At 40.5% G+C, this 14,643-nt stretch overlaps 1 protein-coding gene across 6 annotated transcripts in view; it reads left to right on the top strand.

Moving 5' to 3' along the window:
- The window catches only part of LOC124162532 (muscle LIM protein 1-like), a 31,931-nt gene that overhangs the window by 5,697 nt on the left and 11,591 nt on the right, over positions 1–14,643 (top strand). For 3 of the 6 annotated variants that reach the window (XM_046539103.1, XM_046539101.1, XM_046539105.1), the window contains exons 2-4: positions 5,096–5,235; positions 7,855–8,026; positions 12,666–12,774. In XM_046539103.1, the coding sequence (XP_046395059.1) occupies positions 5,121–5,235; positions 7,855–8,026; positions 12,666–12,774 (396 nt within the window). In that variant the 5' untranslated portion in view covers positions 5,096–5,120. Of the gene's footprint in view, positions 1–5,095; positions 5,236–7,854; positions 8,027–9,795; positions 10,093–12,665; positions 12,775–14,349; positions 14,447–14,643 lie in introns of those variants that run through there. The other 3 variants (XM_046539104.1, XM_046539102.1, XM_046539106.1) reach the window with 2 other exon arrangements.

Consider the following 14,643-nt stretch of genomic DNA (forward strand, 5'->3'; position numbering starts at 1 on the left):
TACACTACACAATTTATAGCTACTGCATATTTTATGGGATAGTCACATTCAGAATAGAATTCGTAATTTAATATCTTTGGAAGCGTCTTACCGTCGAAGTCAAGGATTGGCGAGAAATCGTGCAATAGTAGCGCGGAAAGATACTCCACTGAATTCGGTTAACAAGGCTCTGACATTTTCTGTGAAATTGTTGTTGTCGGGAAAAACTTTTTTTTGAAGTATTATCAAAATGAAACACCGTATAACTCTTTATTGGGTGGATGTTAGATTAATTGGTTATTTAGATGAAATGAAGTGGCAATCTAATATTTACATGTGTCTCGAAGAACGTGGTCAACATTATTTTTCTCGAAACGAATATGAAAGAACATCGAGTATACTTTTCGATGGCTTCTAGATGAAGCTGTTACTCAATTAGGCAGCTCGTTAAGCAGAGAAACAAAGTTACCACAGTATTTTAAATGCCAGGTCATTAACGAGAGTTATGCCAAGTCGCACAAAAACATCATTATGTAATTTGAAGACGAGTTGTCAAGGGATACTTAATGCTGCGACGCCAAGTCGTCGCTCGGGCCATTTCAGTCCGTTCCAGACGCACTATCTGCCGACTCGCATTCTGAGCCGGAGTCTCCGAGCGCCCGTTGGCGCTTAAAGCTATCCATGCGCCTAAATGATTTCATTAGAGGAAGCGCAATGGTTTTTCCTAGTCCCTTCCGATTGCCAAGCCGGATGCCGATATTCGCGCGCGCTGTAAAGGCCAAGGCCCGCTGAAAGGTGCTTGACTTTCATTACTCGAATGCCGAGCGCAACTTCAGACGGAATAAACAAGTGAAATACTCCACCGAAAACTATTCAGACCGCGAAATAATTATGAAATTTGGTGAAGAGGAATTTTGATAGTTTTCAGCTCCGCCATTCAGACGGGTTCACACGTGGTGGAAGAATGAAAGCTCAGAAATCTTATCTCGCTCTGATTGCCAACAGAGAGTTCTCCCAAGAGTAAAATACCGTTTCTTGATGGAAAAGTTTGAATAGCAAAGGAAGTGTTGAGGAAAAATAGAAATAATTTCACCTCCTATAATAGATGAAAATACTTACGAAAATTTATCATTACTATAGTCATTAAAAGTAAGAAATTAAAAATTAGCAAACTGTAACTACATTCTTGAGTGATTAAATCAACGTTGCCACTTGCGACCACATACTCAAAATCATCGATTACTACTAGGTTCAAAGCTGAACTGCTTCAACTGCGATGACAAATCGAACTGAGACCGTCCATATTCTCAATCGAATCGTGCTCTCATCGTAGTGATTCCCAGACCCTGTCAACACATTCGAGATGACCATATTAGTACCTACGATTTCTATAAGACGACTGAAGTGGTCAACTTTGTTGTTAACACTAGTCACCTAAATTGTAATTGTGCGTAATAGATTTTGAAAATGCCATACTTTTCTCAGCTATCGAGTACACCTAGTTAGGTTAAGTATGGTAGGAAAGTTCTCCGCTAGCGGTCTTTTTGAATTACCTACACTGAAATCACGAAAAGTTAAGGATGGATATGCAAGAAACGAGGAGTAAGTTGTGCTTCTAAACATTAAAAAATATATTTTCTAATTACACTTCCTCGACTGGCACAAAAGATAATGCTCTGTAATTCATTATTTCAGAATTTTGTTTTAAAGCAGCTTTTTTATTCGAGATTTAATAATACTTAGTAATTTTCCAAGTACATATAGAAAAATGTTGATTACTGCTAGTACACATATTTATTTCACACAGACATTGATATACAAGTCACTGCACCATGAGAAATATTATATTAATTAAGTTTAGGTACTTCACGGCACCACTTTTGGACTTATAGCAAAGAAAGCCAAAAGTCAAATCACTTGAGGGACATGAAAATGGCGCTACGATCTGACCTCCCATCTCGGAATAAAACGTTCACCTATAAATATCAGGATTTAATTATCAGCATTCTCTATACTCAAATTTTATTAATCCTCGATAAATTTCGTCTTGAAAAAATGATTACTGATGATAATGAGGAAAACATTTGATTGCTACTTGATTTGAAGTGTAATTCACACAAAGAATGGATACAATGGTCGCCAAAACACGACAAATTTCAGAAATAACATGTAGGAACGTTATTGGACAACTTCTTCAGTTATTCGCTAACGCTGCAACAGAAATCAAATCTCCTCAGTTACGTGAAAATCTCTCTTCGGTCGCATCTACTATCTAAGAAAAATTTAACTAAAAAATATCAGAATCACGGCATCAAAACTTTGCATGGCCAGATTTTATTATTGGATGCAGTCGACGATAGCATTTATTTAAGTAACTAGCAGAGAGTATTTCTTTTGGATCAAGCAGCCGTGAACCTACCTCCTTAAGCTGCAACCAAAGAAGCTTGCCTCTTCTTGTCTATCAACACTGAAGAGGAGGAACTCGGATGAGATAGCACGGCCGCCGCCCGGATAGAGACGTGAAGGAGCGTGGGGAGAGGAGCGACAACTTATTCCGGCTATAATTGGATGCGACACCACCTTCGCCTTCTTCTAGTTAGATCTATTCCCGGCAGAGGCGCGGCCGGCGCAGGCCTGGCACGGACACAGTTCCTCAAAAAAAATTCTTAGCTCTCACTCAAGAATATTGCTCTCGCCTTCACTTAACAGAGATAGGCTACGAAATAAGGATATGGAATAGGTGGATTAATGAAAATAAGAATTTTCTTTTAAGCTTTCTACTAGCTTCCGTCGCTTATAGCTATCGTAGTTCTTCGTACCAATCCACTGATAATATCGAACTTAACTTTTTTTGTGGTCAAATTTATTTAAAATATGAAATGTGAGCGGGTAATCTGATGTTCTAGCGAAGTTACTTAATATAGCCTTAGATTGATCTATCCCCCTCCAAAGATATAATATTTATCCATCACTCGTTTGATTTGATTAAACTTGTGGTAATTCCTTTTCTTATTCTCGCAGTTTATGAGATGTTTTAATCCATCCAAGCTTAACGGATGTTATTTATACATTAAATAAAACATTATATAATTATTATTATAACATTAAGAGTGGATCATAAAATATACCAATTTTTCTACAAATACTGAATGGCCGTTGGATACATCGGTGAACAAAAAAAAACCCTCGGTAGAGTTTATTTCGAACTTCCAATGGTTGATCTTTTATTTCGGATATTTTCTATACATGTATTTATTTCGCCCATGTATTTCAATTCACAAAATATAATTGACGTATTTTAATTCATTGTATATTTGTGCGTAACACGCATAAATGCATTAATAATGTTCTAGAATAATACTAATTTGTCCCTTAACCAAGAAAGCACACTGCCTGGGGAAAAATTTCCTTTCGAAAGGAAACGGCTCCATTATTTTTACATATTTCATTTGTTTTTCTTTTAAATATACATTTTCCCCATCCGATCATTATAAAAAACGTTATCTTTTTACAAGCAAAGTACATACCAATACAAAATATCAAATTCCTGAGAACCAAATCTCCCTTTTCGTCAACTGCTGAAAATGAGTTAAATAATCATTATAAAAATACAGCTCCGACAGTGCATTTCAGTATCTTTATGCGCGGACATAAATGCAAATGATACGAGTTGCTGTCCTTGGAGACGGCTGCGGTTGGTTCTCCAACTGGTTAAACGATGATAGTTGACTAAATAATTACAGCGTCACAAGTCAAATCGAAGAGTCTTTACTGAAATTAAGATTTTTTTCTCTCGTCAATTTTCAAATTAGCACGGAGATTCGATTTCGTAATTCTTAGATCCACTCTTCTCCGCAACGCGGCGTCACGCATAATCAGCGTAACAATTACCTCTCGTAAAATTATCTCTGCGCGCTTCATTTTCCCCCATTTAAAGGGTGTTTGAGATGTTTCCTGCCACAATAAAGTCGCCCGAATGCGTACCCAACGGTGCGTGCACTGCACTGCATTTGCAAGGAAACGGAGCAGTGGCGCCGCGTGGTAGGTCAACACCCGCACCTCATAAACTCTGGCTACACATTAACTCGTAGAGGACAACGGGCGCGAGTTTTGGAGTACGATCTTTAGAGGGAACAAAGTAATTGCGAATTAAATCTTGGTGCCAATTCTCCACAAATACTTACATTTCCATCACAAGACCAGTTTCAATAGCTTGTGCTAGTAACATCAGTTCTGACAACAATTCAAAAGAAAATTAGAGTATCGGTAGAAAATCGGCAGTAAGATTTAATTTAAAATACCTTAGAATTACATCAAAGTAAGCTGAAGCAACGCTCTATATCAGTAATGCAAAAAAAGTAAATAACTAGCAGAACTTCGATAACCAATGAGAATATTATTGATGATTTTAGGCTTAATTGTGTGAAATTATTCTATTATGGGAAATGAAATTATAAACTTTGTTAGATTCACTAAAATTAGCCTCATTAGCACTATAAAACCTCATTTTTGGGGTTGATTTCATGTGGAATGACCAAGGTTTTTTCACTCTGAAATTGCTTTCACATCCATAACTTAATCTATTACTATCAGTTAGCATAATTAGGAATGTTTATAGCTTGGTTCTTAGGCTCTCAATTACACTGATCTTAGCTTCATTATTAGAAAATTCTAAGCTCATGATCTTAGCTAGATCATGAGCTTAGAATTTTCTAGTAATAGTGATCCTAACAAAGTTTTTTTATTTCATATCCCACAACCAATGAGAATACTGTAGGAATAGAATGAATAATAACTTTGCTATTTCCACATTGTAATTTATTGAGACCGACCACGCAAAAAATTATCAAATCGAAACGTAAAAATCAAAGCGTAACATTGTCAATTTCGTGTAACAGTAGTGCGACAAGTCTCGTGCACAAGGGTTGGATAGGTCTACTCTCTTACATTCACGTCGATAATGGATTTCCACCAAGTTACGCCCGCTACTATTAATTCAATGACAATATTGATTTTGACGAAGTTAATATGCTCCATCAGAGTCTAATTGATGATTTAATGCCGATAATATTTTGTTCTGAACACCGCTTTACAGTTTCCTCTTCTGTCTTTCCAGGTGAAGCGAAGCAGCATCCGCAGCCATGCCTTTCAAGCCAGTGGAACACCCCAAGTGCCCTAAGTGCCAGAAGTCCGTGTATGCGGCGGAAGAACGCGTCGCTGGTGGTCTCAAGTGGCACAAAGGCTGCTTCAAGTGCGGTGAGTACACAGAACGGAATTTTGTGTAACCTCGATAAGTATCCAGAACATGGGTTGTATAGGTCTATATTTTTACAGTTACGCCTATATTCCTCCCAGTTTGTAGTTTTCAATCGTTTCCATCGTTGACCGAATCACTCATGGAAAACAACGGTGAAATTCTTATAAACGATGACGATTTTTCTTACAGCCTCTAAATTTTAGCGAAAAAATATTTCTGATTGGGAGAATGTTATCGCAATGTTTGAATAATGTTGGCTCTAATTATTGTTCCATATTTTAGGAATTGTAGAAATAATAGGGCCATGTAAATGCTATCATTTATATAAAATCCTCAAAAACTAAGTATTTAACACAAGTTCGAGGGTAATGCGTTCTCGCGTTCATAAAATGATCCACATATTCCCTATACAAACACTATCTTGGTAAAGATAAGTTAGTGTCAATACGTAAGAAAGATACAAAAGATCTGTGGAACGTACAAATGCACCTTTTTCTCATCTGTATTTTTGCTTATAAGAATCAATTAAATATGCCCACTAAAACGTTGTTTGAGTCTTGGCTAGCCACAACACGCCACCGTTGCGATCGTAGAGCATTTATGGCGTCCTAATGCAAGCTGGATAGCCAAAACAAACGAAAAAATGTTCACACCTACAGGGGACGAAAAACAAGAATCATGGGGTCAGAATATTACCCGACGATCAAGTGGGCATACATTTCAAATTTCTGACACAGTAACTGTTCTAGGACGTCCAGAGTGTGATAAAAATTTTCGCCGCCTCTGATAGACTCCTCACTTGCTCTTAATTTTTTGAATACCTTCGCTTGAATATAAACAAGAGCGATCAAGATGGCGGTAGAGTAACTAAAAACTGAGGCCAGCATTGAAATATCCAACTTCTATATTTCTCTGAAGAATGGAAAAGGTAGTAAATTAAACACTAGTAAATGATCTCTAAAAAATATCAACTTGATTCGAGAGTAATGAATTCAATGGACACAAAACATTCAATCGAAACGAAAAACATGATAACAAACGCCTATCGACGGATTCCGGATTCTTCCGTTTCAATCACGGTCTCACGCGCAGAAACGGAAATTTTATCTGTTTTTCAAGTTTTTCACATGTTTTCAGATTCCTGCTGTGTGCACATCAAGCAAAACAAACCGTCCGTCAGATATGACTGCCATCCGCGGTCCTATTAACGCTTTTTGTTAAGGGAAGGGTAATACCGACGCACTTTTCTCACCTGCCTACCCTACGCTAAAAAAACTAAGCAAAAAACTAAGCTATTGGCCACCTCCTTCAAATGCCATACCGAAAAACGCTCTCAATTCTCTGTACCCTGAGTCGAGCTTTTGCTTTGGCAAACCCATTAATATTGCAGTAGAGGATTTTCCATTCTGCCTCTAGACCCACCGCGAACTCAAATCTGTCAAGAGAAGTCACAACTCGCGGTGCCGATGTGGACAGCGTTCCGACTATCACGAAGAAAATTGCTATAGTAAAGGTTACTCACTTGAGTTCATGTTCCTTGATGATCTGAACAATATACTTCATAAAATTTTAGTGCTATCCCTCGCGACTGCAAAGATTGGTACGGTAATTAGAGGAGGAGAGCCACAGCTGAGGACATTCGTGCCATGATTGAAGGGCATGGAAGGAAGGGTGGAGAGAAACCCGGAGTCGGAATTAGCTTGCTCTCAACCAAAGACGCCCAGAGGAAGTGACCACGACTTAACGTCCCCTCCAACGGACGGAGTGTCGCGCTTGAAAAGCCCTCCACACAACATCCAAGCAGGTATCGGGCAATCTCTGTAAATTCTCTGCCACCGCCGGGATTTGAACCCGAGCCCACGGGGTGGGAAGCCAACACACTAGCCACCACACCAACGCGATCCACCGATTAATTTGATTTATTTCTTTTACCTGGCCCAGATGAGGCCACAATCCGGCCCCCTCTTCGTCTGGACCAGGGGTCTCTTCACAAGGTTATCAATACCTACGGAAATAAAGGAATACATAAATAAGTAAAAATTAATAACATGGTAGATAAATTTATATTATAATGTAGCAAGGCCACGTTGTACTTTTTGCCAGCTGTCGGATCACCTCGTTCTTGACCAGTCGCGTCTCTGGTCATCCGACAGGGCGTTTAATGAGCGGGCAAAGGTGCATATAAATGATCCCGCCATACGCGAGGACCTATGGATTGGGACCAGAAATTTGTTTCCCCCATTTCGCGTGTTCCACGTGTGGATATCGCTGAGCAGAGCCATGATGTTGTGGATAAAGGATGGAACACGGTACTTCCAAATTTTCCACCCTGTTTCCAGCCCTACGAGTGTTCGACGCTCCTTGATTTTCAGCCACCCTTCACTTTTAGCCACCCGATTGCAAAGATTAAATTTAAGAAATAAGAGGACCACTCTGCACTCAAAGCCGGGCTGAGGGCATGTTTTGGAAACAGATTCGCCAAATTTACTGCTTTACTGCCGAGATGCGCCCAATGTTGCGAATAAATATCTACTTGTCGGATGGGGCTTTCTCTAGGTAGTCCCCTTAAGCGTACCGGTAGGGACAGGATGCATGTCTAATCGCGCTGTTGCCGACAGGTCTGTGCAACAAGATGCTCGACTCCACCAACTGCACGGAGCACGAGGGTGAGCTGTTCTGCAAGAACTGCCACGCCCGCAAGTACGGACCCAAGGGATACGGCTTCGGCGGAGGTGCTGGCTGCCTCAGCATGGACAAGGGCGAACACCTGGGCAACACTGAGGCCTCCTCGTAAGTACAACAGCGCAACACGCACACCCCCCACCCAAAAAAGAAAAAAAAACACACGAAAACCTCTCGTTCGCACATTCAACTTCGCCGGCCAGCCGCGAGGAGCGCTGCTCTCGGCTCGTCCTCCATCTTGGGGCTCGTACTGCTGCCATTTTTTCCAATTCGATCGCATCTCTCACGTTATAATTACGTGTGCGAGTGGCTGCACGGTGACGAGCTGTCAGAAACAAGTGTAAAACGAAATGCAAATGTATGTGAAAACGACTTTGAGGGCGCTTTCTTGTTTCCACTGTTTCTTTTTCCCCATCCGCCTCACGAGCATCCTTCCAGAATCCACAGCGAAACCACCCCACTGCTAACAACCCCACACCTCCTAACGACGAATCTTCAATGTGCCTAACAGCTAAACCTTTCCCATTCAGTAACCACATGTTTCACAATATGTTCAGTAGTTTTATTAATGTTCCTCGGGGATATTGACGGCGCAAAAAATGTATGTACATTAATATGTGTAGCAGCAAAACGTTGGTAAATTGACTTAATATGTACTGGAAACTTCACGCCAAATAGCGAACTCATTTCTCACCATAAATGTGCTTGATTTTATGAACGTTTCCGTCAGAAAAATAGTAGCCTCCCAAGCAACTATGCTGTACGTACGCAAATGACATTGCTGTATGTATGCAAATCCCTCCGGGCACATTAAAAAGCTGGTTGCAGAAATTAAGCCTTGCTTCTTTTAGATAATTGTGATTAATCGCCAATCCCTACTTTAAATAACATAATTAAAGATATAAAATTGCAATCCTAGATAAGAATTCATCCGTCCCATATTCTACTCAATCATTGCAGAAAATGAAAAAAAAAATCTTATGCCTCGATCAGATAATTTTTGAAAGGGTATAGGATGAATACGAAACCCGATAACAAGCAAGCATTTTAATTAATCGAGCATCAAATACTATCACTAGCATACGTGTATAAGGCATTGAGAAAGGCTTAAATGAATAGTACAGAATTCAGCTAGAATGAAGTGTTATAGACGATGCCACCGCTTCAAGGTGTAGTACAATCAATCTTTGTCATTCACGTTCTAAATTCACTAGCGCAGGACTTAAAATTAGATAATTATAAGTTATGATTTCAAGAGCAATTTGGACGACTGGAATGCACAATTGGTAACGTTAAAACGATACAAATGTGTGACTAAAACGGTTAGATGATAGGTACATTTCCTATCGATTACGGACTGATTAGATTGACACAAGCTTTTTAAGAGAAAAGCGTCAGCAATGTCCATTTTTTTTACCAGTTGGGATCCAAACTTTCACTAATATCGGAACATTTTCCGTTTTGGTGGCCCAATAATGTGATTGTAATCATTCTATACACTCGGGCGAGTCATTAAGGATATACGTTAAGATGGATTTCCGTAATCGGTGTTGCGTTAGCGTGCTAACGTCACCTCTTCTTCCTGCAAGATGACGGAATTTACTCTAAAGAAAAGTCATGAAATGAAAACTCCAACTGACATTGAGAAAAGGGATCAATTATCGTCCAAGTACTGCGCACTTCAAAAGCTATCGAGTATCCAAGCCAAAGAGAGATCTTGTATCTAAGGCTACACCAAAGTACGGATCAAGTTCAAAAAAGGGATTACATATAATGAGAGGACTGAGCATACATTTTTAAGTGTATCTATGTATTTATATATTGATTTATAAGCTAGCCTGTGACACGCCTTCTTCGTCTCTTTCACTCCACTGCAGCAACTAGCGCCCTCAGGCCGAAACGGGGGCTAACTGAACTCCACGCAGACCATCGGTTGACTGAAAACGACCTCCGTCGCCGGGAGCCTCTCCATGGCCCACCTCGTACGAAATCAGTAGTTCCCATCGTTCCTGTCTGCCTGTTTGTTGTCGCATCCTGTCATTTCAAACATCCCATGCAAATCCACTGTAATACCAAAAAACATAAGTTTCCAATGAGGACTCAAAGCTCAAATACATATTTATATTTTTTTGGATCCTAAGTGGTCTTTTGTGTGTAATTGAAATAAAACTAAAGAGTTCAGAATGCCGTTGCTTCACTACATTCCAAAATCAAAGGAGCATATCATCCAATCCATGAAAGGCATTAGGGCACTGAAAGGAAAATCATCGGCCCCCCTCCGCAGTAGACATGTTGCCAGTGATATGGCGAGATTCTCAGTGTTTTCTCCTCCACAAATAGTTTTCATTGCCAATGAAGGAAAGTGAAAGTTAAAACTTGCAATCCAAGGAAATATTACGAGAAACGGATTCTAATATCCGAGGAAATCCCTACTCAAGGCAGCCAATTCATTTGTAGAGAGAACAAATCAAGTTTTCTATTTTTGCCCCAAGAGGCACATTCACGATGAAACATAACGATGATTTATGATGGATATCTACAGCTGAAACAAGGATTTTTCTCTCTGAAAGCTGTTTGGGAGCTCCAATATTTTTTAATTCAATCTGTGCACTTGGATGATTTTCACTCTCTACACAAAAATACCATAGATTACCTATCCAAATTTTATTTTCATTTTGTTGCACTTTCATTTTTACTGCCAATTTTTTTAAAATTCCCAATTATTGTAACAAGTGTTAATTATAATGATAGATCAAATAGAGAGGGGATTTCTCAAAACAAAGCTACAAGGTACAAAGCTAGATGGGAGAGGAAGGAGGGGGGCTTAGTGTTGACTACATTTGGTTTACCATCCGATCGTGCCGATAGATGGCATTGGTGCTTTTTCCGCGAGGAGCCGCATGAGGAGTGGAGGCCAAAGAAAAGGCCTTGCAGGCACACACTCTCACAAGTAGGTATTCAAGCGGACAAGACGACGTCGAGAGGTAGATGAGTGAGTGAGGAAGCGACGGGTGAGCCATTTCTGAATTCTATCAGCCAGTTCTTCTTTCTCCGCTGTTGATTTTTCTCTTGCATGAAGCGCGACCTCCACAGCAGCCATGAACACGCTTCAGTTTTATTATTCGCAATGCTAGATGGCAGCACTCTATAGCGCCTAACTCGAAACCCCAATTAAACGCTAGTAGATCCCATCTCCAAACATGTACTGGTCATTTGGAGGCAGAATTTCTCTGGAATTGCCGGAAATGACGCTTACACCGGAAACTGCAAAGTTTAACGAGTTCCTCAGCGCATTGTTTCGCCTGTCCATCGGGTGGAAAGCCAGATGTACGCGTTTACAAAGCTATTTACAACACCTATTGTACTTACAAGTGATATTCAATTGAATATTTATAGAGGAAATTGCATCATAAATTCAGTCATAGTTGCCAGCTAAGCATAATATGAAATCTTATCCGGTTTCCAGCCGGAATAATCCTTCCTTGGTTTCCTGGGGAGGCTTAGGTCATGCAGACCAACCCAGTGGGAAACTCAGAAAGAATTCATCGAAATTATCCTCTGGGAAAGCCTGAGATCTTTTGTTCAGTCAGAGAAATTTGGCTAGACGCGCAAGGTTTTCAACAAATGAACGCGCATTCCCGTGTACTTTGCAGTTGAAGGTTGAACACATCTAACAATGCAGCAATCATAACGCCCAAACTTTCTGAGCAGTAACCATTAACGCACTAAAAATGTAATAAAAAACCGTTCGCATGTGATATATGTGTGAAAAAGTGATGGGAAATAGGAAAGGGCCCTCAAAAACAAACATCCTGGTCTTCAGGATCCGTCAACCTACTACTTCTTCCGACTCTGTCTTTCTGTGCTCTCTTTCTCTCTATATATCATTGTGAGTGTGTTCTAGTCTTGTGTCCGTCCCCGCCCACACGACACCAGCGCCAGCGGAGAGGGGCGGGTGGTGGTCGGACCTACGGCCGCAGGAGGTGCCAAAGACAGGACGGCAGTCAAGCCACAGTGCCGACCACCCTGCCCCCTCGCGGCGCGGTCCGCGAACCAAAAGAGGAAGGCGAGAGAGGGGCCGTGGGGATGGTCTCCTCCTCCTTCCGATTCAATCCGCGCATTCACATTCACGTAGATTGTTAAAAAAATGTTTCTCCAGTAGACACTCAGACTCTGGTCAGTACCCTGCTGCCCCACAGTTGAGTCTGGCGTCGAGCACAGCTGGAGAAACCGAGGAGTGAAGCCGGGCCGCGCGGCCTTGCCGCCATTCCCATTGCTTTGTTGCGTCACACCGCTTCGCTGCAGTCGCTTTACTAGGAACGACTAATGCTTCCGTTTTTTAGTGCCTTGCTTAGTACTTCCATTCCACTCCATATATATTTCTCAAGTAAATCTCAAATGCTAATTTCACCTCTGGAACTTCAGTTGCCGAATAAGTAACAAAGAGAGAATGTAACAATGTAACTCGCAGTGAAATGAAGGAGGTAACTGCTTAAAAATGCTTCATACTAATAGGTGGATGAAAATTTCCATTGAGTAAAACGTAAAAAAAAGATTGAATGCTCCCATTATGCCCTGTATGCGCTGCCGATCATAACGCTTTTAGCTCTGGAATGGAAAATGCCTTTCAGGCGAGTGAGCAATGTGACTCATTAATGCCGTAGTGTTGTCCTCATCAAGGAGATTAACCCAATTTCTAAAGACCTCACTCCCCCCTCGCAGAATCTCATCCTTTTTCTCTTTGCAGGCGGGCCGCACTGGAGCCGAGGGCAATAGCCAAGGCCCCTGAGGGCGAAGGCTGTCCCCGGTGCGGCGGTTTCGTGTATGCGGCAGAGCAGATGCTTGCCCGGGGCAGGGTAAGTTATCACAATTTCAAAGACACACCTTAAATGGTGAAGCAAATATCTATCGATAGCACTAGAAAATTCACGAATTAGGGTAATCTGGAGTAACTTTAAAGGCAGCAAAAATGGAAAATTCTTACCTCTTAAGTTCCCGTATTCATAATTTTCCATGCATCAATGAAAAAATGCAATCTATGCATCATAAATAAGCAAATGAGCTTCCTTATTACACAGAATCTTAATTTTCATTTTGTGATTATTGTAAAAAGTAGTGGGACTTTACATAATGCCCTTCTGAAACGGACATTTTTCTTTTCTTGGAAGGTAGTCTCTCATTTAACACGTGAATAAATTTTTACAGTTCAGCTTTACATCATTACAACTGATGTCACTAGATCCACTTTTTTTCAAAAATGTATCACACACGAAGCACATAGTGATGACTATAAATGCAAATAATAAGATCATATATTTTTTTATTGAGGTACCACGCGGCTTTAAAATCTTTAAAATTTTCGAGTCATAAGTGAATTAGTATAGACAGCATAACATAAGACTATTGGCGGATAGGGAAATGTGAATTTTCAATAAAAGATCCGAAAACTGCTGTGTATATGCTTTAAAAATTGATAACTTGATAGCTGGGCTTGATAGAGGATCTCGGCTGTTTCCATCTGAACGTTCAAGAAAGGCTACTTCTTACCTCTAAGTCTATCAGTGTTACGGTTAAGGCCGAAGTAAGCCAGGCATTTAACACAACGGAAATTGTCCCTAGCCATCGGGAGTTATTTCATGATATTAAATGATGCCTGAGCTAATAATCTCCCTCAGTTTAACTAAGAAAATTGGGAATCGTTACGGGAACAGTCCATGTTGATTCAAACCAGCCAGCTTATTTAAAGGATTCACAATGAAAGGCACAATATGAGTAATTAAACTTTTAAATGCTTTCTAAATTCAAAAATTGCCTTTTGTCGTGCAGGATTTTACTCGCAAAAGGAAAAGGTCTAAATTCGACTTTCAACCTAATTATTTTTGCAAAGTAGCATTAATATCATGGATGAGTATTTAAACGCGTTACTAAGAGCACAACACTGTAAAGTCTTCGCAAAGCCGTGGATGGATACCAAACGATACCAAACGACAGTTTGTTCTTCGTAAAATACTTTCATAGGTATCAAAACAAAAATGCGTACTTGCAGGATATTCAATTTGAAGTCACCATTTTTCTTGATAATCAACAGAAGGAGTTTTCATCACTTTAGCACGAATCCACGCAAAAAGAAAACTGTCTCTGCTTTTCATATTTTGTACGTCAATGACCTTTTTCATCTCATTTCAATCCACTGTCACGAACTAGCGAATTCATTGTCTGACATTCCTACTACCGAATGACAGAAACAGCAGTTGAAAATATTTCCAAATCAATAACAAAGACGTGTGTGAATCGTCAGTTAAAATTATTAACAGAGATGATAAATTGATACATTTAATGAGAGCTCTATTTATTACGAGCTCTGCACTGACGCCTTCCCCTTTTTAACTCTAAACTGCATCCTGTGAATGTATTTTGGCACCTGTGGACAGGCCTGGCACAAGGGATGCTACAAATGTCGCGTCTGCACCCGCTGTCTCGACTCGACGCTCGCGTGCGACGCCCCAGACGGCGAAATATATTGCAGAGGTAATCAATTACTCAAGCCCAAAAGCATCATTCCGTTTTTGTACGTATTTGTGTGTAATTGTGTGACAGAGAGTGTGTTTGTGACCGAGTCCCGTGGTGCTGGTGGCGATGGGAAAGAAAAAGATACAAAGAACGTTCGCGCATGCGCCGTCGGACAGGTTGAAGACACGTGCTGGCGGCGCGGCGGCTCCTCGTAA

This window comes from Ischnura elegans, chromosome 7 (genome assembly GCF_921293095.1).
Source record: "Ischnura elegans chromosome 7, ioIscEleg1.1, whole genome shotgun sequence".
Lineage (NCBI taxonomy): Eukaryota > Metazoa > Arthropoda > Insecta > Odonata > Coenagrionidae > Ischnura > Ischnura elegans.